General features: G+C 38.2%; 1 protein-coding gene across 1 annotated transcript in view; it reads left to right on the top strand.

The window, feature by feature from the left end:
- LOC134670016 (GATOR1 complex protein NPRL2-like) overlaps positions 1-25,421 on the top strand; it is a 54,977-nt gene extending 29,556 nt beyond the window's left edge. Inside the window, exons 2-5 of the mRNA XM_063527684.1 lie at positions 20,869-21,012; positions 21,783-21,867; positions 22,344-22,513; positions 23,121-25,421. Of these exons, the coding sequence (XP_063383754.1) occupies positions 20,869-21,012; positions 21,783-21,867; positions 22,344-22,513; positions 23,121-23,300 (579 nt within the window). The 3' untranslated portion in view covers positions 23,301-25,421. The remainder of the gene's footprint in view (positions 1-20,868; positions 21,013-21,782; positions 21,868-22,343; positions 22,514-23,120) is intronic.
- The last annotated feature ends 351 nt before the right edge of the window (positions 25,422-25,772 follow it).

Below are 25,772 nucleotides of genomic sequence, written 5' to 3'. Positions count from 1 at the left end.
AGAAGATATGTGCGCAAGTCAAAAATTCTGTAATTTGCTATTGCACTGATGTTGATTACGGCCCCGACACTATCATGGATACTGACATTACTTTGACGGAATGACGTTTTTAGTGATAGTGTAGGGAGTGTCATGAAGGAATAACGGTAAGTAATGAAGTTTATTTTAATAATTTCCGTCAGTATTGGAGTTATGTCAAAGTAATGATACTAGAAATGACATTATACTGACAGTGAATTGGTTAGAATGATGGAATCAGAAATGACAGAAAGAATGATGGACGATAATGAAGTTATTAAACATTTTTAATATTTTTGAAGAAATGTCAAAATAATGACATTATACTGATAGTGAGTGGAGCGCATCACTCTAATCCCTCATTCCGTCATTTAAAGTACTTTAGAAGAAGGTTTTATACTAACAAGAGTCATTACTGGCATTTAAATCAATAAGTGAAGTATACCTACTCTATTATCATTGCTCTAAAGTTTATTTTCACTTGACTCTTAAGAAAAAAGGAAAACATACAGAATACGATGCACGAAGAAAATCTCTGTCCCTTTCTAAAAGTTTCCATACATGAAATAAAAATTAAAAACCTTTTATTTTATGTTGTTTACAACAATTTAATTATATTTTTTTATATACCGGGAAACGCAAAAATCTAAATTTAGTTATCTGCCTCTTTATCGTTCGAATATGCAAAGTGAGGATGATGATGATGAAAAGTGATACAGAGGTTAGATAACGAAATTTCGTGTTTCGCGGTAGACCCCCAGATTGTGATGGATTGTGGTAGTGGCGCCCCCTACGCAGAGTTTCGAGTAATATTCCCTATTCAGGGAAATAAAATAAATAAATAAAATAAATGAAATAGAATAATATTACGCAATACTCTGCGTAGGGGGCGCCTCTAGCACATACTGAGGGCTTACCGCGTAATTTCGTTTTCTGCCTCTTTATCACTCTTGCGTATTCGAGCGTTAGAGACTGATAACGAAATTTCGATTTTCGCATTTCGAAGTAGACCCTCTGAATTTGCTAGTGGACCCTACGCCGACTTTTGCGTAATTCCCTTTTGCGTTTTATTTCGTGCATATAGTTCAATATATTTTTTAAAATATGGTCAACATCCCTATTTTGTATATTCTGTATATGGCCTTATATAATAACATGTTGTAAGTATGCATCTATCCTATAAGTAAACTCTCTCTCTAAGTGTAAACAACAGCTCTTACAAGAGAAGTCCCAAATTAATCACGGCCGCATCGAATTTAGAAAATCACGATTCACGATTCCAAGTAAACCTCTCCTTTGATAATTTCCAATTACAATGCCACAAATAGATTAAATTGTTTGATATTTTTTGAATAGGTACAGTCAGCAGTCAGATGTTCAAAATTACCTTGACGCGCTCTTAATCTTATTATTTTAACAATTAAGTCGCGTCAAGATCATTTTGAACACCTCGCTCGCTTAGCAACTATTGCTGCGGACTGTACTGTCAGCAGCAAATGTGACTACACAGAAAACAATGCTCATTACGATATGAACGGATTATTAATAATACAGACATTAAAGGGAATTAGATGATCTGATCAGTCTTCAATTCAAGTTTATGCTTTCTGGCCTGAAGTAAGTTCGTTATACTATAAGATTTTTTTATAAAATTTCTAAGTCATCTTTAATAATCTTCGGAAACTACCAAATTGTATGACAGTAAGTACATGAAAACAATTTGGGCACTCCGCCGCTTAGGGTGGTATTCCACCTATCCAGTTTCTTTGTCCAATGTGTATTGTGTCTCACATTTTGCTTTAATACAAGAGTGAGACGCGCTGACATCGGACAGATGGAACCACCCTTAGCAACTTCCGCGGCTGACTGTATAAACAAGAACAGAAGTATTCAGTCAAAGAAACACCTGTAATAATAGGTATAAAGCCATTGGGAGTCTTGAAAAACAATACAATTCGAAGGTCAAAGCACCTTTGAAGCCGTAGGCTTCAGTTAGAGTTGACGAAGAATAATTATTTTTTTACATCAAATTGCCTATCGATTGCGATTTTTTAGCGAATGTCCCATTTTTCTCGATTTGTGACCACACTGCGTATGCTTGCTTATATCGGGTGTGGCCTGTAACATGAGCAATAAATTTAACTGTAGGCTGTACTCTTCCTACTGAGCAACATTTGTTCAGCGAGTTTTAAAAATAACTTGTGCTTTGATTTTTAATACACTTTAAAGTATATTCTAAGACGCAATGTACCTATTGCGTATTTCTTTATGTTTAAGGCGTGACAAGCAACGTCAATCACAATGATATGATATGGCGTGGCGATGGCGTCCATTGAAGATAATATTTATTTTGTATGAAAAATAGGGAGTCTAATTACTTCATAATTTTTAAAAGTTGTTGAACAAAAGTGTCAGTGTACTACGTAGGAGTACAATCTACAGTCCGTTTTTTTTAGCATTAGAAAGAACTTCGCAGAAGTAAGCTTGTGGTTCCAGATCCGGCACTTTTAGCGGTAATAATTTGAAGTAAATTATATGTATTGACCATGCTGCATTAGATAATTCAATAATTATTAACAATTAAAGAGCCTGATAAAAACTGCACGCTTGCTTCTTTGGAGTTCTTTCTAATGCTAAAAAAAACGAACTATATGTTTTAATTATTTGCTCATGTTAGAGGCCACACCCGGTATAAGTACATAGGTGAAGTTATTTTGCTTGTACAAAATTAATTAGCATAGATATTTGTAGACAGCGGCAGTTTTAAAGGTTTTCTTGAATGAATGGTGTTCCGGCCATTTGGGAGTTGGGAGGCGTGCGCGGAGTCAAAGCCAACACGTACAGGCCCTTTTGACACTTTAATGAAATGTAAGAGGTACACCGAGCGGAAGTTGCCCTTGCCCAGTTAACGAGTACCTACGTGATTATTATTAAGTATGTAGTATGTATGGTATGTAGGTAATGTAGGTATAATTAAAGTAAGTATTAAGATATAATTTATACTACTAAATGCAAAATATTAAGGGGGCTACCCATATTCATAAAACTTTACGGACCTGATTTAGTTAAATTATGTTTTATACCTTTCTTACAAATACATAAGCCAAAATGACAGGTAAGACAAACAATTCACAGCTAGGGAATGCAATTCGGTTATAACCGAATATTTCGACAAAATTTCATAACCGAATATTGGAAACTCGAATCGGTTACGGTCGGTTACGGTTATTTTCGGTTATTTATTTATGACTTAAATTGTATAATTTTATCATCTAATGACTACAAAATCCTGCCTTTTTTGCCTGTGAAGCCTGTGACTATAATCCCACCAAAAACATAAATGTAAAAAAGGAGAGCCAAGTTCAATACAAAAATTATGCTTGGCTGTGGGGCTCGCCGCAAAAAGAATGGAGATCTAAATGAGTGCCACTGCCAAGTTCTATGCAAAATCCAAATATGTATTTATAGGAACAAAATAACATTATAAACAAGTATTAAACTCTATTTCTTTGCTTTATTGGATACCTATAACAATTGCTGTTATTTAAAAAAATGTGAGATCTTAAAGTAGGTTAGATTTGACTTGGCCAGTTTTCATTACATCAATCATTTTATATATATTGTAATTCTGATAAAATCTGGCCAAGCCAAATCTAACCTACTTTAAGATCTCACATTTTTTTAAATAACAGCAATTGTTATAGGTATCCAATAAAGCAAAGAAATAGAGTTTAATACTTGTTTATAATGTTATTTTGTTCCTATAAATACATATTTGGATTTTGCATAGAACTTGGCAGTGGCACTCATTTAGATCTCCATTCTTTTTGCGGCGAGCCCCACAGCCAAGCATAATTTTTGTATTGAACTTGGCTCTCCTTTTTTACATTTATGTTTTTGGTGGGATATCAATACTTTTTGTAAAGAAAACTAGGCAGGTATTGAGATTTAATGTTTTTTCTTGTGTTTCCGCTGTATGGTTTTTACTTCTGTTTGTATAATTATGTGGTGCCGCGCGCCGCCGACGACACACCGTTGGCCGGTTGTTTAGAGCGTATTACAAGTTTTTTGTATGGGGACACCACTTATTTTTTGACTAAACTTTATTTTAATATAGCAAATATAATAATACATATATTGGGGTAGTTTCAAATATCTGCTTGTATCGGTTCCAACGCTACAATAAAAAAATATTTTTTTGTATGGGGACCCCCCCTATTTTTTAACTTTTTTTTATTTTTAGATTTTTTCCTACGCTTACACACAATAACCGAGCTGGATTCCAAATTTCATCCTTCTAGGTCATCTGGAAGTAGGTTAGGTTTAGGTACTTAAGTATATGTCAGTCCCAATAAAAAATGTTTTTTTTTTGTATGGGGACCCCCCCAATTTTTAAACTTTATTTTATTTTTAGATTTTTTCCTACGGTTACACACAATAACCGAGCTGGATTCCAAATTTCATCCTTCTAGGTCATCTGGAAGTAGGTTAGGTTTAGGTACTTATATGTCAGTCCCAATAAAAAATGGTTTTTTTGTATGGGGACCCCCCCTATTTTTTAACTTTATTTTATTTTTAGATTTTTTCCTACGGTTACACACAATAACCAAGCTGGATTCCAAATTTCATCCTTCTAGGTCATCTGGAAGTAGGTTAGGTTTAGGTAGGTACTATAAGTCATAAGTCAGTCTTAAAATTTACGACTTTTTGACCTTCATACCTTTAGAACCGTTTGAGCTAGCTTCATGAAATTTGGGCTTCTAGATATCCATATGGATATAATTAAACACACGTAGTTTTATGTGTTTACGTCAAAGATGTTTTGAGTTATAGAAGGGTCAAAAGTGGCACCAAGTGGTTCGTGTAATATTACACTTGGCGCTGGCTAGCCAGTTCCTTTGCTTGAACTTGGCTTGACACGCTGCCGCGTGTCTAGATTTTTGTCTTTCGTGGATTTTAATAACAAAAATATACCTACCAAGTTTACTTTCCTTATTTATGAAATATTTTTATTGAATACTAGCTGTGCCCGCGGCTCCGCCCGCGTGGAATTCGGGTTGTGTCAGATAAGCTTTTAAATATATAAAAAATAGTAAATTATATTACGCTGTATTATTTTGTTTAAAAAATTACATTTATAATTTCCTGTATGATAATTTCTGATAAGAATTCTATCTTATTGTTTCATACTTTTTAGAGCGCGATTTGTAGTAGTCCGACTACGCCCGACTCTTTTAGTATGAGAAAGTCGAAGTCGCCTAGCTTTGGAATGCGTATAGCGCGCCACGTGCGTCGGGCTTAGCCCGACGCTTTGAGTATGAGGGTGCCTTCGGCGCCCAACTTTGGCTGTCACGTACGTCGGGTTGCGCCCGACGCTTTGAATATGAGGACGCCGAAGGCGCCCGGCTTTAGAATGCGTACAGCGCGCCACGTACGTGGGGCTACTCCCGACGCTTTGAGAATGAGAGAGAGTTGACAACTTTGGCAAGCGTACAGCGTGTCACGTACGTCGGGTTGCGCCTGACGCTTTGAGTATGAGGGCGCCGGAGGCGCCCGGCTTTGGTACGCGTACAGCGTGTTAAGTATTACGTCGGTCTACGCCCGACACTTTTATTCGGCGCCCGCCTTTGAAACGCGTACAGCGCGTCACGTACGTCGGCCTACGCCCGACGGTTTGCGCATAAGGACGCCATCGGGCTTTGTGTATGAGCTTTGAGTTTGAGAATGCCTTCGGCGCCCAACTTTGGCAAGCGTACAGCGTATCACGACTCTTAGTATGGAGCGCCGAAGACGCCTAGCTTTGGAACGCGTACAGCGTGTCACGTACGTCGGGCTACTCCCGACGCTTTGAGTATGAGGGCGCCGAAGGCGCCCGGCTTTGGAACGCGTACAGTGTGTCACGTACGTCGGTCTACGCCCGACTCTTTCAGTATGAGGGCGCCGAAGGCGCCCGGCTTTGGTAAACATACAGCGTGTCACGTACGTCTCTTTTAGTATGAGAAAGATGAAGTCGCCTGGCTTTGGACCAGGTGGAGAGCTCCACGTACGTCGGGCTACGCCAGATTCTTTTAGTATGAGGGCGCCGAAGACGTCCGGCTTTAACGCGTACAGCGCGCCACGTACGTCGGATTACGTCCGAAGGTTTGACTATGAGGGCGCCTACGCCCGACATTTTTGTATAAGAAAGTCGAAGTCGCCTGGCTTTGGACCGCGTGCAGCGCGCTACATATCTACGTCGGGCTACGCATGACTCTTTTAGTATGAGGCGAAGGCGAACGACTTTGGAACGCGTACAGTGAGCCACGTACGTCAGGGCTACGTCCGACTCTTTTAGTATGAGGGCGCCGAAGGCGCCCGGCTTTGGTAACCATACAGCGTGTCACGTACGTCTATTTTAGTATGAGAAAGATGAAGTCGCCTGGCTTTGGACCGGGTGGAGCGCTCCACGTACGTCGGGCTACGCCAGATTCTTTTAGTATGAGGGCGCCGAAGACGCCCGGCTTTAACGCGTACAGCGCGCCACGTACGTCGGATTACGTCCGAAGGTTTGACTATGAGGGCGCTTTCGGCGCCCGGCTTTGGCAAGCGTACGGCGTGTCACGTACGTCGGGCTACGCCCGACATTTTTTTATAAGAAAGTCGAAGTCGCCTGGCTTTAGACCGCGTGCAGCGCGCCACATATCTACGTCGGGCTACGCATGACTCTTTTAGTATGAGGCGAAGGCGCCCGGCTTTGGAACGCGTACAGTGAGCCACGTCCCAGCAAACATTTTTGGTCGATATTCCGAAAAAGGCACCTATTTTAGGTCGCACAATTTAGGAGACCAAAATGAGGCACGTCGAATCGACGTCGTGGGCACGTCGAGTCGACATAAATGGGGAAAAAACGCACGTGCCGGCGACGTATTTATTGACGGTAAATTAGTGATTACAACCATTAGGTCAACACTAGGTCATGTTTCCGACGTGGATTCGACGTCGCCACGACGTGCCGCGTAGTGAAAATGTACTAATTTGGTATTCTTTACCACCTTTAGACGTGATGGCGACATATTTTTATCCATATAATTACTCTGCGAGGCAATATTTAGATGAGACGCGATGAAGAGAAAAAGAGACACAAACATTACGCTTATATATTCTTTTCACTCAGAAACAAAATGTCTAACAAGAAAACAACTTTAAGTTGTGCAATGATAATGGCGGCCACTAAGTCATGTAAAATAATTTAGGCCGATTACGCTGATGAAGAACGATGAAATCTAGTGCACAGAAATTTTTTTCGTGCAGTATGTTAGGTTTACATACAAAACTATCGATGGGCTTTTGAAATATTTAAGTTTTCAACATTTTATAAAATCAAAATGCATATATTTGCTTGTAATTGAGTGTTGTAATTGAATATTTGTGTGTGTGAGTGTATTGACTTGATCAAAAATATTGTTTTATTTTGAATATTAGCACAATGAAGTACCGTGCGATGGCACCATTCAAGATATAACTAACTTAAATTATGCAATTTCATATTTAGCATCTCGTTATAATGAAAGAAAATGGCGGCACTACCTTATGGTATTGATAGTACTTTACAAGTGATTTTAACTATATGGTCGCAATTTGGTATCTATTTTAAGTAACATTTACCTAAAATTAGTAGCTAAATCGACATAAAATCGACGACCTAAAGGTCTCCGTATAAGAAATAATTACGTCGCAAATACACCTAAAATGTCTTATTAGTACATTTGACCTATTGGTCAGCCTTTGCAGTTAATTTTACCTAATATTTCGACTTATTTTCAACCATTAAGTCCCTGACTTCATGGTCCCCGTATAAGAAATAATTACGTCGCATATACACCTAAAATGCCTTATTAGTACATTTGACCTATTGGTCAGGGTTCGAAGTTAATATTACCTAATATTTCGACAGATTTTCAACCATTAAGTCCCTGACTTCATGGTCTCCGTATAAGAAATAATTACGTCACATATACACCTAAAAGGCCTTATTAGTATATTTGACCTATTGGTCAGGGTACGAAGTTAATTTTACCTAGTAATACGACTTATTTTCAACCATTAAGTCCGTGACTTCATAGTCCCCGTATAAGTAATAATTACGTCGCAAATACACCTAAAATACCTTATTAGTAGATTTGACCTATTGGTCAGGGTTTAAGGTTAATTTTACCTAATATTTTGCCTTATTTTCAACCCCTAAGTCCCTGACTTCATGGTGTATTTATGAAGTGAAATTTACGTTTTATTATCCCTATATTTTGACTTGGAAGTAAAAGTGTACAATACGTAAAATAATTGGTGACTTAGGACGTAATTTTCACTTAAATTGGTAAAATCTTCTTCGAGCCTAGGAAAAAATACTTAAAATGTTTGCTGGGGTACGGGTTACGCCCGACGCTTTGAGTATGAGGGCGCCGAAGGCGCCCGGCTTTGGAACGCGTGCAATGTGTCACGTACGTCGGTCTACGCTTGACCCTTAGTATGGAGCGCCGAAGGCGCCCAGCTTTGGAACGCGTACAGCGTGTCACGTACTTCGGTCTACGACCGACACTTTTAGCATGCGGGCGCCTAAGGCGCCCGGCTTTGGAACGCGTACAGTGCGCCACGTACGTCGGACTACGCCCGACATTTTTGTATGAGGGCTGCGACCGACACTTTTAGCATGCGGGCGCCGGAGGCGCCCGGCTTTGGAACACGTACAGCACGCCATGTATGTCGGGCTACTCCCGACGCTTTGAGCATGGGAGATGCGATGAGGTTTGCACGATATTTTTTCTAAAGGTTGCGTAATATGGCGTATTAAGTCCGCCATATTGGTTTGGTAATGACGTCACATAGCCTCACCCGGGATGACGTAAGGATTCTAATTATGTATGTACGTCTAAATCGGTTAAGGCATTCAGAATTTAAGGAAGAATAAAGAAACTCACATAAATAAATATATACCTATACATACAAACACGAACGCTGAAAATACATAATACACTCTCTCTGTCTTTTTTTGGGCAGTCCTGAAAAAGATGGCACTGTGCAATGAAGGGCAATTAATTTACTGTCGTTTAATTTTGTTGTATTAATTAAATCAACATAATTATTCAATTAAATTTGGCTGCTATTTAACTGATCACCAGATTTAATAAAATTTAATACCAAAAAAATCTATTTTACCACCCTAAAATAATGAATGATCACCAAAATTATAACACCATTTTAATGTGAAATGATTACCAATTTTATTACATTTTACTATCCTTTTAAAGGAAATGACACCAAACTAATCATTATTAACCCAAAAATAGTAAATGATTACCAAATTTCAAACCCCATTTTAATGTGAAATGATAACCAAATTTTTACATCTTGCTATCCTATTAAAGAAAATGACACCAAAATAATCATTGTAAACCCAAAAATAGTAAATGACCACCAAAATTTGAACTCCATTTTAATGTAAAATGATAACCAAATTTTTTAATCTTGCTATCCTATTAAAGCAAATGACTCCAAAATAATCACTGTAAACCCAAAAATAGTAAATGACCACCATAATTGTAACCACATTTTAATTAAAAATATTTAATATATCGTTATCCTATTAAATTAATTAATCCACTTCGTCACCTTTTTCTAGTAGCATTTTATTTCTGTAACATTCGCAGTTCTAACCTAACCTAACCCACTTTTCTAGTAGCATTTCGTTTCTGTAAGGGCCGCAGTTCAAACCTAATCTAACCCACTTTTCTAGTAGCATTTCGTTTATGTAAAGGTCACAGTTCAAACCTAACCTAACCCACTTTTCTAGTAACATTTCTTTTCTGTAAGGGCCGCAGTTCAAACCTAACCTAACCCACTTTTCTAGTAGCATTTCTTTTCTGCAAGGGTCGCAGTTCAAACCTAACCTAACCCACTTTTCTAGTAGCATTTCGTTTCTGTAAAGGTCACAGTTCAAACCTAACCTAACCCACTTTTCTAGTAACATTTCTTTTCTGTAAGGGTCGCAGTTCAAACCTAACCTAACCCACTTTTCTAGTAGCATTTCTTTTCTGCAAGGGTCTTAGTTCAAACCTAACCTAACCCACTTTTCTAGTAGCATTTCGTTTCTGTAAAGGTCGCAGTTCAAACCTAACCTAACTCACTTTTCTAGTAGCATTTCGTATCTGTATGGGTAGCAGTTGAAACTTAACCTAACCTACCTTTCTAGTACCATTTCGTTTCTGTAAGGGTCGCAGTGCTAACCTAACCTAACCCACTTAACTGATAGCAATTCAACTTACTTTTCTAGCAGCATAACGAAATGCTACTAGAAAAGTAGATTAGGATCAGGTATGCGGTGCGGGCTACGGGGGGTTGAGCGGGAGGGGCTAGTAATTTTGGCATCAGTTTACTTTATTTGGTAATACGTATAAATTTTTTGGTAATCATAGTGGTTTATTTAGGTGAAAATATCGCATTAATTTGGTCTTCAAGATTTGGTGATCATTAATGATTTTTGGTGATCATTCAATATATTTGGTATTTGAATACAATTTGAAGTGCAGTCGTAATTAAAATGGTGGTACTTTTGTATTTTTAGGGCTTATTTTTTTGGTGTTCAGTAATTTTTTTTGGTAAGCATGATTTTTTTATTTAGGGTACCAAAGTATTTTTTGGTGGTCATTATATTTGTAGCCATTAAATTTGTTGATATCCGTACCCCCTCATTAATTTGGCAAAATCCTTCCTCGGTGGCTTATTCATGTCACTACGTTTTAAATTCTGCGCCATCTGTTAGTTTACCAGGGTACTCAATAGTGGTAACACATATTTGAAAAAAGTTTGCCCCTCCTTCCTAAGTAGCGCCATAAGATTCAGGGGCAAACTTAAATCAAGCGAGTGTTGTGGCTACCCCCCCTTTTAGGGGTTAAATTTTTATAGCCTATAACCTGGCCGGAGATTTTCTCGACAGATTAGTAATGTTTCCATCAAAATCCGTTCAGCCGTTTTCACGTGATGCGCGTTCAAATAAACAGACAAACAGATAAACAGACAAAAGTTCTAAAAATTGTTGGAACGTGTTCTGTTATCGATTTTAAGTATCCCAAGCCAACTTTTTTTCAAATATCTTCCATGTACAGACTTTCGACCCTCTACAGCTTTATTATATGTATAGATTGTATCACGTCCAAGGTCATATTTTAAATTTACTGTATCTGATGTGTTTTATCAAAAAACGAAGACTTTTACTCACATTCCCTAATACTGTAGGTACTAAAATAAAGATTTTTGTATTTTTTTAATTACTTAACTCTAAATTTATAATTTTTCGTCAAAAATAACCGAAACCGATATTCGGTTATTTTTCGGGCATAACCGTAACCGAAACCGGTTATGAAGTTTGGCCGGTTATTGCATTCCCTATTCACAGCTAAATAATTCAGGTCAGTAACGCGTTTATGATTAACGCCATAACCTTTATTGCACAAAAGAAAACACATCGTATAAAAGGCCTAATGAATTTTAAATATCCAGGGATGAAATGAATAAATTTCACTTTTGTTATTTTCTGGTAATATGTACTCGCCTACACTCGCGCTAACAATGAGTACAGAATACCCAGCCGGATGATTGCTTGAATACATTGTGTTTTATTAAAAATCTGCTACGGCAGCGTCTCCCGGGCATAGTCGTATTTCCCCAGGGAACGCAAAATACGGATGCTACTTACATATGCAAATACGAGGATATGTAAACCATTAACTTTGCTTGGTTTTTATACCTTTAAATCTCTTCCGCATCTAGAAACAGTATTTTTTTAACTTTAAATGGGTTTATTAGTTTATACGGGGGCGGTATTAGGTGAGTAACTGTTTAAAATAATTTTGATGTGTTTTAGTCTCTCGGTAGAGTCGGTAGTTTTATGGTCAAAATTTGATTTTTTGTTGATAGTTTGATGTTTTAGGGCATTGATATTATGAGTTCAATACACCTGTAAACTACATTTAAGGGGGAATAAACTTTTATAACATTTGATTTCGTGTCCCTAGACTCCCTAAGAGCCACTTGCACCATTCCACTAACCCGGGGTTAACCGGTTAAAACTGGAGTTACCATAGTTACCAGTACAATTTGACACTGGGTTGACGGTTAAAACACTTAACCCCGGGTTAGTGGGATGGTGCAAGTGGCCCTAACGCAGCAGAATAAAAGTTTTTCCCATACAAAAATCAGGGACACGCCAATTTTGCCTGTTTTCTGCTGCGTTACCGTGCAAAATGTAACTTTTATCTGATCAAGTTGTTAATTATAATGTGTTATGTTATGTAATTAAATACTTATGGATCTAATAATTAATGTCCGTGTAAACAAAAAAGTTAATAATATGATATTAGTATAATCGAGTGCTATCGACCTTATATCGACGCGATAAACACTATTTTCAATTGGCGAGTTGTGTTACTTTGAAATCCGCATGCGGTGTATGTTCATATTATGTTTTATTTATCACATGTATGTGAAACACATGGACATGTAGATTCTTATTAGTCGTAAAGTACATATAATTTATTAGGTGCAGATGTAATATTCGTATTTATATTTGTTAAGATATGATATCATTTGTTTACTGGTAAGTGGGTACTAACTAGGTAGGTTATTATGATATTGTTGATTAACTGTAGTAAAAGCATCGTAATTTATCATAAATAAACTAGCTCTACGTACCTACCTAACGATTTTATAGAAATTGGCTTTGGATACAGATTTTATACTCCTCCGCAATCTGATTAAATGATCAGAATGTCAGTTATTTTTTGTATAGCTACGAGTACCTATACAATACAAATTACAGTACTTAGATACAGGTTGGCCCAAAAAAGTTTAATAACAAAACTTCCGTGAGATTCAGACATATTAAATATATTAAAAACGGGTCACTCAAGTATTTTAAGTTTGTAAACGCAAGCTCCTGACGACACTCCTCGGTACGGAGTGAAACATGTCGAATGTCGAGCGTTTTTCGACTTAAAATACGTGAGTGACCCGTTTTTAATATATTTAATATGGCCCAAAAAATGTTGATAAAAAATATTACAAATATTTTTCGTACAAGTTTTTTACAAAATATTATTAATAATTAAAATTATAATCATTTAACTAAAACAAAAAGTATTATTTTCAAAATATTCTCCTTTCGCTATACACAAACGTAAACGTTTGTTAAAATTATTAAAGATATGCTGATGTAAAAATTATATTACCCCACTCGATACTGTCCCATATTAGGTAAGTGTGCTTTTATATCCCAATAATGGACTGAATTGACAATTTGATTGGCCAATTTACTACCCAATCATCCTGCCTTTGTACCATTTTAGCAGATCGGTTGGATGAATTGGGGTAATCAAACTTGTATTATATTATCTGGGCCGATTTAATTTAGCTGTTGAATTTTTTTGTCTATAGATTTCGGAAAATATAGGTGGATACATAGTTTCCTATTCTGTACAATATAAACGCAATTTTACAGTATGTCTTAAAATCTTCCTTTGGGTTACGAAAACGTATGGTGTTTCCGTAACTCAACGGAAAATTAATCGGAACAAAATTAGAAGCTCCTCAGACCAGCCAAATTTTATCCAAATCTAACGTAACAACAAATACTTACGATACAAAATAAAAAGCACGTAAATCACATCTAGTCCACCATTTGTACATTTTTCTTTGTTTGTGCAATAAAATTAAAATAAATAAATAAAAATAAAGTTTATACATATCAATGGTTTTCGCCAGAGCCCTTGTCATCTCAATCTTCTCATAATCTGCTGTAATTTGAGTCACTGAGACTTTCACAACAAACACGTGTCGATGCAACGTATTTACAATGCACATGCCACATTGTTTATGTATCCTTACTTATATTCTGAAAATAAATGTACTGGTGTAACTTGAGTCTCCGGGGCTTTCGCCGTCGACCTTGGCGATGGCAAACACGTGTCGGTGTATCGTCTTTAGAATGCACAATGCACATGCAACATTGTTTATGTACCCTTACATGTAACTCGAAAACAAATGTAATTGTGACGTTCCACGAGTAAAGGTACCTTGTGGCGGTTGGCGCTTACGCTATTATTAACGCCGCTCCAATATTATTGCGGCGCTATGCCAGCTAGCCAGCTAAGCGCCAGCCGCCATAAGGTACCTTTTGCCGTGGAACGTCACAATTAATCTCGATGATTGTCTTCGGTTGGACCATTTTTGTAACAGATTCAGCCGCAAAATTACATGGCCACTTTGCCACACACAAGTAAATTCATTTAAAATGGTCGCCATATGATTTTGTAGCTCGCTATACCCCTAAATGTATTCTGCCAATTAATATAATTAATCCGTTGTAACTCGAGTCTCCTGGGACTCTCGCGTTTGACCTTGGCGTTTCGCGTGCACGTGGCGATGCAACGTCTTGCATCGGCAACATTGTTTATCTAATCTTCATATAACTATTACCTACGATGCTCACTTAGCTTGTATACTGTACGTAGATAAGTATAACATTTGATACTCAAGGATGTTTCATTATTTATTCAAAGCTAAACACTTGAGAGAATAGCCGTTGTCAAGTCTCGAAACGTCTGTTCGTATAGATCCATGACGTTAGATAACATTTTTGTACTTTACTTTGTATACAACTTTTATTAATAGTTTGTTGACACAAAAAACGTGTTTTTCAATCATTACGCCATAGATTTACCCATCAGTCATAGGACTCATAGGCTGAAATGACCGAGACATGACGGTTTGTTTTTGTTTGTTTACATTCACTTAAATACCTACAAGGTGTGTCAAAAATAGTGGTGATTCGTCAACTATCACACCCACATTTAAACTTCAATCGAAAATTTCCCATTTTACATTAAATCAGCAAGCGATTTGCTCTCTGATAGATCTAAATATTTAGACATTCAATTGAAAACGCGATTTCCTGTGATGACAAAGACATGTTAACGCCAGAGACTTGTAAAGTGTCGGTCTAAAAGTGGCAACACCCAAATGCAAACGTTTTGTTCCGACTTAACCAAACTGAATTAAGGGTCTGTCCTAGATGAAGTCCTGAATTCGGAAGGAACTCTACTCCACTCTTTTTCGCTGTTGTAAGGCCATTATTTTCTTACCCTGTTCGTGATAAAACTACCTCGCTCCACGGTCAGAAAATCATTTACAATGTCTTTCCATTTGCTTTGTCAGCTATTGCTATGAAATATAATTCGCGTAGAAGCATTAACCCACTTTCCCATAATAATATCTCATCTTGATTGACATCTAAGTATCTAATTTCACGTTATAAATAGGTAATAGTTCGACCTTAGCCTTCAGCAGTATCAACACGTGTTTGCACGCTGGCGTTGTATACAATACTAATGTTTATCATTGTAAATAGTGCTTGTATATGTTTGTACACGTGGAACATGGATGTATTTATGGCTGATTTGTGCAACGGTCAGTTTACAAGGCGCTCAAGTTTCATACATTTTTCGTAGAACATTGAAATATTCCAGCGTAAGTGCAGGTGGTCCTGCGGTAAAAGCGTGCGACTTTCAATCCGGAGGTCGCGGGTTCAAACGCCGGCTAGTACCAATAAGTTTTTAGGAAATTATGTACTATTTGATATTTAACAGTCGCTTTTCGTGAAGGAAAACAACGTGCTTTCGTAAAAACTAGTGACTACGCCAATTCCTGCGATTAGTTGAGCCATGGAGAAAAGCCCGGACAACGCGAGGAAGATTAAGATGAATGGAAAATTCCTACGTCAATCATAAGACCTCATCCTCATATCAACCAATGGGCGGTTATAAATGGATGCTGGACTTCAGCCTTCCCTAAAAATCTAGGGCATGAACATTTGGTCAATACGTCATTAAAATCAGGACCAAAAAGAGTCAGTGAACGGCACTGAACAGTCGGGAAAGGATCACCGATTCTCCGCTTTACGATCGTGCAATTAAGCGCTAAATTTAATTAGTTGCTGCCCCGGTTTACTTGACAAACTTTGTTTTCTTATTGCACTTGTAGCGGGTCCATATTGGGTCGCATAATAATTGATTGTCCTAATGTAATGTTACGCATAAAACTCATTTCGCATAATTGTTATTGTGCTGGAAATATTAACAACTTTGAAAAATTATATATAACACAAACCTAACCTAACCTACCCTGTTCTACACAACCTATGCAAAATATTTTCGAAAACACTTTCTGTTTCAGCTGGAGAAAAAATATGCGAAAAGAGATTTATGCGTAACATTACATTATGACAATCAATTATTATGCGATGAGATAGGATCCCACTTGTAGCCTATCTTATCATGCCCGCATTGACAACATTATCGAAGCTTGTTTAAAAACCTATTGTATAACGTCTTTGATAAAATTGTCAGGCTGTTAACGATACCTTACCGATACATACGAGCAACCATTTTATAAACAGTTAATTAGAGAATGTGATCTCTTGATATGGATTGCGATTAGCCATCCAAGACACATGTTCGGCGCCGTGCCAAGCCGTATATTGCCATTGCAGTATGAACTCAGACAATAATTATCATTATACATTATACAACATGTTGTACCTACATAATGGGAGAGAACAGCTATTACTGGTTCACCCAGGGCTGCCAGATCGTATAATAGGCTACGAAATTCGTATAATGAAATTATTTTCGTATACATGTCGTATAGTTGGTCAATCGGTATAATTGGATACGAAAAAAACACCGATGTCAAACTACTGTCAATGCTTCAAAAAACAGTGTGCCAATCAGAGGGCCTACCGCGAACCACGTTCGACGTCTTGCCTCTCTGTCGCACTTGTAAATACGTACGTAAGTGTGACAGAGAGGCAACACGTTGAACGTGGTTCGCGGTAGACTAACTAGTAGACTAACGTGGGCTATAACCTCGAAAATCCAAGTTCGCAAATTGCGGGCATCTTTCTCTGTCACTCTTATTACGCTGTCATTGGAGTAAAAGAGAAATCGATTTAAAATAATAGTTTTTTTTTGCACTCGTATAATGCAATCGAATTTCGTATAATTGCGGGCACAGGATCGTATAATCAAGATTTATGTACTGGCAGCCCTGGGTTCACCGGATTTCGGCAAGCAATGGAACAATACTCGTACCCCACCAGCTATCGTGGAAAGTTATGCCATATCCAAGCCCTCTATCTCACTTTTAGATTTTTAGATGAAAGATTTAATTACATAAGTGAAAAGTAGTCTAGTTGGTAGTGACCATGCCTATGCAGCCGCCAATTGTGCAGTGTTCAAATCTCGGTAAGGGCATTTATTTGTTCCTGACTTCCTGAGTCATGGGTGTTTTCTATAGGTATACCTATTTAAGTGTTTGTATATTACAGCATATATCGTTGTCTGAGTAGGTACCCACAACACAAGCGTTCTTGAGCTTATTGGAATAAATGTCACGTCTGTGACTGTGACCGGCCGTATTATCCCTGAAACCCTCCGGCTATGGGTAAACATCAAACACTTACCGAAATCATGTACAGTTCGCACGAATTCTCGCAGCCTATAGGTAAGCGAATTATATTATAGTACCTATGGGTAAGAGGATCCATTATATGATGTGCCTGTATGTATTATAAAAATTAGTGTACCAATCGGTGAAAATATTTACATAAACAATCTACTTTACTAACCTGAGGTTAGTAACCTCACCCAAAACGGGAAAATATTGTATAGAAGTCACATAAAAATAAACATAAGCAAAGCAGTTATGAGTGTGTTTCATGGTTATCTGCCTGCAGTGGTTTGAACGAAACTCTCTTTAAAATAAAACTTATGTAAACGGATAATATCGCGTGTAATGAATTTTAAATATGTACAATTGTACATCCTGCCATGAGTAACTATCGTGGTAACCGAACACAATCTATAAAAAAATTCTTTAGGTACATAGGTATTACCAAACGCGAAGATATAGTCGGGAGGTATTGATAATGATCGGTCATGTAGAAGGGAAGAGAAGTAGCGGAAAAGCGCCTACCCTGTGGATGATACAGTACCCAGTAGCCCAGGCTTGCCTGCAAATGGCGCAGGATAGGAGTGGAGCGAACCACTTTTTTCCAGGCACTCCTATCCTGCGCCACACCACCACCTTAACACCACTGTTAAGCGTCTTTGGTAATCACGACCCTCAACAATGAGAATAGGACTGGTAAGAAATACTTCCAAACACAAACTGCTATTGAGTGTATGTCAGTTGCAACACTCGTAGTATCTCTACTCTCGTAGAAAGTCTTATGTTGTTGAGATTAGGTCGGTGCTACATCTATTGTCACTTGACAGTACTACTACTACTGATGTCGACTATGAAAGTTGCTATGGGAAATAATAATATTTCTGGGACCAAAACTGATGTAAGGTACTTGCGCCTAATAAGGCCCACTTTTAATTTAATTTTTTATTTTTTTCATATTTGATATGAACTTGCAATTTTGTTTATGGTACTAACCAAACATGGGCGAGAAATTTAAACTCATTTACACTTATAAAAGTATGAAATTTCGAAATTGAGCAAGCTTTAAAACTGGGCCTTATTAGGTGCAAGTACTTATACAGGGTGATTCCGGGGTCGTGGAGCAAGCGATCAAGGCATGATACACAAGCCCATACTGAACAACTTTTACTATGGGACCAACTCCGAAATCGCGAAAAAAAAATTGGTAGTTTCATACATTTCGGCCGATCACTGTATTATGCCTTGATCGCTGGCTTTACTATGGGACCAAATCCGAAATCGCGAAAAAAAACTGGCCTTCCCATAGAACACGACAACATGTGATCGGCCGAAATGTATGAAACTACCAATTTTTTTTTTCGCGATTTCGGAGTTGGTCCCATAGTAAAAGTTGTTCAGTATGGGCTTGTGTATCATGCCTTGATCGCTTGCTCCACGACCCCGGAATCACCCTGTATAGTGAGCACTCTTGTATTACTATATTTCTCTATGGTACGACGGATGCTTCTGACGATATTTATCTGATTAAAATGGCTGCCGCCTGTACTAACAATAACAAAGTGAAGACTAGAAATCAACACGACCCCATCAAATCAGCGATGTTTGTCCATCGACGCTATTATATTGGATTAATGCCAAAGGGCCTATGCAAATATCGAAAAACGTTAATCTGCTTCTCTATCGTTTTTGCATACTCGAGCGACAAAGAGGTGAATAACGTTTTTCGGCGTTTTAATGTTTGCAGTAGGCCCTCTGAAATGAATATTTACATCGTCGCTTACAGTGGCGGATTTGCAGTCTTTGCCGCCCTAGGCCCCAAGCCTTGTAGCCGCCCCTTTCTCAGCATCAGCACCCATCATATTGACTACATTTAGATCAGGCAACGGAAAGATATATTATAGAGGGAAATGCTTGGGACACATTTTTTACTTAGTAACTTTTTTGGACTCGTTAGGAGGTGAACATATCAAAAGTTGGGGGCTTTGGGTCACAAACTTACATATGTGTGCCAAATTTCAACTTAAATAATTAAAAGGAAATATAATATTCTGCGAATATAAGAGCTGGACTCATAATAACATAATATACGAGTAGTATTGATGTCATTTCTCGGTGAGGCGTAGGTGTCCTTAGATACCATTCTTTCCACTACCATTTTAGTTTAGTAGAGAAATCTACTGACTATTATATTTTACTGAATTTAACTTTTGCGACTTGTGTAATTTATTTCAAGGAATCGTCCCGTCTTTAAATGTTTAAATACACTTTCCGTATATTTATTTGTTTAGTAGGTAAGTATAATGTGACATAGTTCACGAAATCCCCCAAAATCAGAATTCTGGGGTTTTTTTGTGCCATGTCTTATGAAATTCTAATTCGGCGCGTCTAGGATAAAACGTCCCAAATCTTATGTGCATCCAATCAAGTCTCATACAAACATGACTGCATTGACAAAAAACGGAAATGCGATGAATTTGGTTCGATGTGTTCTGTTTTGATTTTGTTTTTTAATAATTGTACTATATATTAAAAAAAGCTCCATGTACCAAAGCTACTTTTAATGTTTTGAGTAAGCCTTCATTGTACTGATAATAAGACTCAGTTTCCTGTGTTGTCTGTAAAAAAAGAATGCACGAGTAAGCATTTTCTTCGCAATTATTCGTAAGCGTCTAATAAAAGAACAGTCATCGTTTTATCGAAGCACGCGCGCGCTCAGCTGTCGCGGCACTGTTGCTAACTGCATCACGCACGAGTTTAGAGAAACGTTAAGCATATTTTACGACTGTAGTATAACGGGCATCATTAATCATTAACGTTTTATAATGTTTTTATATTACAACAAAATCTTAGGTCCGCTGTCCGCTTTCTATTTCAATCTAAGTTAGGCTTTTCTTTTTATAGCCCCCGACCTAAAAGAAGGATGTTACAAGAACTACAAGTTTGACCGCTATGCTTTACAATATTTGATACACATTTTACTACGAATTTAAAATAATTATATGCTTCTACCTCTAGCACCTTGCCTACTTAACCCCAGGCTCGGAACCGATTCGTTAGACCAAAATGTAGATCTTTCACCGCCAACACAATGCATTCTCTGAATAGTCTAATCACTTTACTACGTCAGGAACACGACATCGACTCTACAACCCATCGAGTTGCTTTCCTTTTTTCTATCCTCCTTCCATAATTTATCAGATAAGCACTAACAGGTTTTTTATCAAGTCAGTAGGTTAGGTATTAATTTCTACGCCGTATACAGTTCATGACCTATTCAAATCAACGTTCAATCCTAAAGATTTCTTTTATTTTCAGATCCTCCCGTACATCGACGGGTTCAACCACGTGTCGAAGATCGCAGCACTAACGGACGTGGAAATCAGCCTGGTTCGCGCGTGTGTCCAGAACCTTGTCTACTACGGCGTGGTCACTCTAGTGCCCATCTTCCAGTACTGTGCTGTAAGTACACCTTTACCAAAGGTTTCAACCGCGTATCGAAGATCGCAGCACTAACGGACGTGGAGATCAGCTTGGTTGGGCGTGTGTCCAGAACCTTGTCTACTACGGCGTGGTCACTCTAGTGCCCATCTTCCAGTACTGTGCTGTAAGTACACCTTTACAAAAGGTTTGAACCACGTGTCGGAGATCGCAGCTCTGACGGACGTGAAATCAGCTTAGTCAGAACCATTCTGGTGCCCATCTTCCAGTACTGTGCTGTAAGTATACCTTTACCAAAGGTAAAGGTCGGACGTGGAAATCAGCTTGGTAAGAACCTTGTCAACTACGGCGTGGTTACTCTAGTGCCCATCTTCCAGTACTGTGCTGTAAGTTTAGAATTTAGATTTAGGCGACGATTATCATACACAAAAGCCCGTTTTTACCGGGGCTTGTAAAATCTAACCTATAATGACTTAATACTGTGATACAATACAAATACATAAATACGAGTTTTAATAAGTTGCAAATGTATAACTACTTTAGACCTTTTCATATACCTAGTAATACAAGAAGCAATGCTGCCGTAAAATCATCGGATAAGCCCGACTAACCTTACTGACTCAGTTAAGTACCTATAGCGCAACGACATGCATGACATAGCCCACGTCACTTTTAAATAGCACTTCTCGATAGAACACTTTGTCATCATTAAATAGTATGCGATAACCGCGTCTAAGGCCACTTGTTATACGAGTATGTAGCTTAACATTAGAATCTCTCTTGCTTTCCAGGTGTACAGTGCGACGCCCAAGTTAAGGCAGCTGACTAGGTGTGCAGGCCTACAGAGGCAGTGTGTAGAATTCTGCGCGAGATCATGTAAGTACATACCTCCTTTATGGGGCATAAGTTGCTCGGCAGCTGCTGCTGGCTGCTGGCACCAGGATTAATGACGAAATAGACGCCTTTATGTATTCAGTATTTTTCTCTTTACGCATTGGAAAATAGTGTGTTCAACTTTAGGTACTCAAATCCGAAATTTAGCTTCATCATTCGCCGCCCAAACTATCTATTGCTGCCTGACATGGCGAAAACGCTGCGGTAGAATTCACACGACGCTGACGCTGACATATGGACAGAAAACGGAATTCTCTTGAAGAATGTTTTAGTAGCCGAAGTACAGTCAGCAGCAGAAGTTGCTAAGCGGGCGAGGTGTTCAAAATCACCTTGACAGAGAATAAAAGTATTCTCTTAACAATAAAGCCGCGTCAATATCATTCTGAACATCTCGCCCGCTTAGCAACTTCTGCTAATGACTCTACATGACTTACTTATTGTTTTTCTGTACATTACAGCACGCCAACTCCCAAAAGTTTCGGACCTGTTCCGCATGTACGCTGGTATGACGTACGGCAGCACCGTGCGAGACCTGTGCCGGCGCGTGCGGCCGCAGGAGCTGGCCGTGGACGAGCGCAGGCTCGTGCTGTTCGGTGTGCTGGAGGGGCTGATCCGGCGCGTCTACAAGGTGCCTACATTACAGCTAGCTCCCGATAGTATCAGACCTGTTCCGCATGTACGCTGGTGGCAGCACCGTGCGAGACCTGTGCCGGCGCGTGCGGCCGCAGGAGCTGGCCGTGGACGAGCGGAGACTCCTGGTGATCCTCCGTGTCTATAAGATTAAGGTACGTAAAGTTGTGTTTGAAGTAAGTAAATAGACGCGAGCCCTACCACTCCCACTAGCCCGTCTCTCTATTCGTTTAGGTAGGTACCCGTCTGCAGCGTATATTTCCATCATATTCTTTAATCTACTCTGCTCTACAGTTAACCATGTAGTATTTATTAGCTGATGCCAAGAGAGACCTGTGCTAATTAGCAATGGGATTTGGATTCGGCATGTGACAACGATGTGGTGAAGCTGGTGTACACAAAAATGTGGAAGCTGGTCTCTTTATAAGATATAGCCAAAAACCTTGTCAGGTTTCCCTTTTTTGTCTTCTGCATACTCAAGCTTTCTCAATTGACAGTTCATACACCCAAAAACTGGCAAAAACTATGAACCGTCATCGTAACTTGCTATCAAAACTCCTCTACTAATTCATCATTACTCATAAAACTAATTTCTTTCTCCACAGTACCCAATCACAATGCACGACGACGCGTCGTCCCTGGCCAGCGAGCACAGCCAACCCCTCGTCCGGACCTACAACGGACTAGTTTGTCTGGACGAGCTGTGTTGCCAGGGCGGGCTCACCGCCCAACAGCTGGAGGAACAATTGGAAAGGGACACCAATGTTGTGTTCATTGTCAAGTGATCTATAGGTACAGCGGCTGTTTCTGAACTGTGTTAACAACTTGAGAGGTGTTGTGTTTACCGACAAGTGATCTCATAGAGAAGAACTTGGACTACCGACCAATGAAAATGGCAGCGCTGATTTGCCAGATAATCTATCTTTGAACGAGCAATTCTTGTTTATTTATATATTTCGGTGATCTCGGAAACGGCTCTCGATTTCGATGAAATTTGCTATATGGGGGTTTTCGGGGGCGATAAATCGATCTAGCTAGGTCTTATCTCTGGGAAAACGCGCATTTTTGAGTTTTTATATGTTTACCGAGCAAAGCTCGGTCTCCCAGATGTTTTCTATTTAAAAGTCAGGGGTGTAACCGATAAAAATAAAGGTTTAGGTTATATCGATGTTCCAAAATGCTTTCAACTATATAGTGTGATCTAGCTAAGCTTTGCTTGGTAAATTTTTAACAGGGACTACAATATGAAAGATAATTTTGCAATAATGTGGCAACACCTATAACAAATGCCAAGCACTTGTTATCAGAGTTGCCAGTATCTCCTAAAATATTGCTCGAGTTGTGGCTTATAAATCTTATAATCGAAGAAAATCCTTAGGTATATGGAAAGTTATAGAAAAGAAAGCTGTAAACCCTTAAAGAAATATAAATAAACATTAAATAAGAATGTGTATTTGTGTCTATAATGTATGATTTGTTTATCTGATGATTATTCAAGTTTTCAGAGGTTTTCCACGAAACTGTTTACCTAATAGTATATAAAGTTATATTTTTGAGTGTTCATATTTTACATAGAGATATTTACTGTATAACTCTTTAAATTTGTATTTTATACCTTACCTGTACAGTTCAAAAATCTGCTCAATCTTCTTAGCTATGTAGAATATTTTAATGCATATATTATAATTAAAGTACATATAGCTGTTGTTCATAACGGTGCTACATAACTTGTATATAAGATTTATGTAAGTTAAACGTTAAAACACATGACGTCCCACCGAGTTTCTATATAAATCTTATACTTATTTCTAAGAGCATTTTAATACGACTATAATAGGTATATGGTACATATTATATGTAAGTTTTGTACCTAATTTAATGATAGAAATTGCCAAATATTTAGTGGACTGTATGATGTAGTATGTAGTTGGGTAGTTATGTTATTTCAATCAAAATCATTGTTGTAAAATGCAGCTGGAGTGAGCGAAAGTTTATGAGTTTGAAAACAAAATATATTTTCAAATTATTCATTATTGTATTTCTTTCTAGGTTAACCTAGAAATAAAAGTTTCGTTAATACATGAATATGATTTTAAATAATCGCATTAATAAGGCTTGCTCTACTTTTTGCTGGGTGTTCATTTGACCCATACCTTACAAAAGATGTTAGGTGTAGGTATATAAGGTGTAAAAGCCATCACAGATATATACTCGCTCCTCCAAGCTGCAGCGCGTATATGCGTGGTCTAGTCAGACGAACGTCTACCGTTTTGTTTAGATTTCTCGACTAGTCAACGTTTCTTTGTGCCTTATTTCCTGTACATTTTCTTAAATCATTAACTTTTTAATTATTAGGTATCGGATTATTGGACTATCACGTGAAAATATAACGAGACGATAACCTTTAGACCGCTACACATGGTCGGCTGTGTCCGTCATAGGAGTCTTGCCAAGGACGCCAACGACGGGTACTGACGACAACTTAGCCAATGCAATATGGACTTACAGGGGACTCTGTAAAGATCAATTTCGCTTAAATAATCGCGATCGCCTGGCGTCCCAAAGGTTATTAATCATCATTTTAGCGTGAATATAAATTAGCTCAGGACGATATTAGTGCTGTTTCAAGTCAGTTGAGTTTCAAAATTGACTCAATATATTTTATAATATTTTAACGTGATCAATCAATATATTTTCACGTGATCGCGTTCTGTTTTCGCGACACATATTTAGTCTCATTATTTTTTATGGTTGTTTTATTTTGGATAGAGAATAATTGTTGATTATAATTAAGAGATTATAATGACGTAGTCATTGGTTGTATTGACGCCGCGTAAGGTGTATCGATGTTAATATTTGTTAAAAATGTTTATTTGCCGACGACTCATTAAATATATTGATTTTTATTTGGTGTTGTTTTTGACCTGATAAAACTCGAATCCCTTTAATAACTAAATGGGCTCACATTACCAGTTCGCCGGATGATATCAGCCTGTCAGTTGTTCGGAGCTGTCAAATTATGCATTTAACTGACAGGCGAACTGATATTCAGTGGACCCCTTTACAGGTGGGTGTGTGACATACATGTCACACAATCTACAGATAGATTGTAGGGGGTAACCTAGGTCTCTAGCTCTTCCACCATGAAGGCTAACTCTAGCCTTCAAGCGCTCTAGCCTTATGCGCTAGAAATCAACAAATGGAAATCGTTCAACCATCAAACCTGCTTAGTTTGATATGCAAAACTGTTTCCAGAA

Source organism: Cydia fagiglandana, chromosome 13 (assembly GCF_963556715.1).
Source record: "Cydia fagiglandana chromosome 13, ilCydFagi1.1, whole genome shotgun sequence".
Classification (NCBI taxonomy): domain Eukaryota; kingdom Metazoa; phylum Arthropoda; class Insecta; order Lepidoptera; family Tortricidae; genus Cydia; species Cydia fagiglandana.
This window is presented reverse-complemented; position numbering and strand designations above follow the sequence as displayed.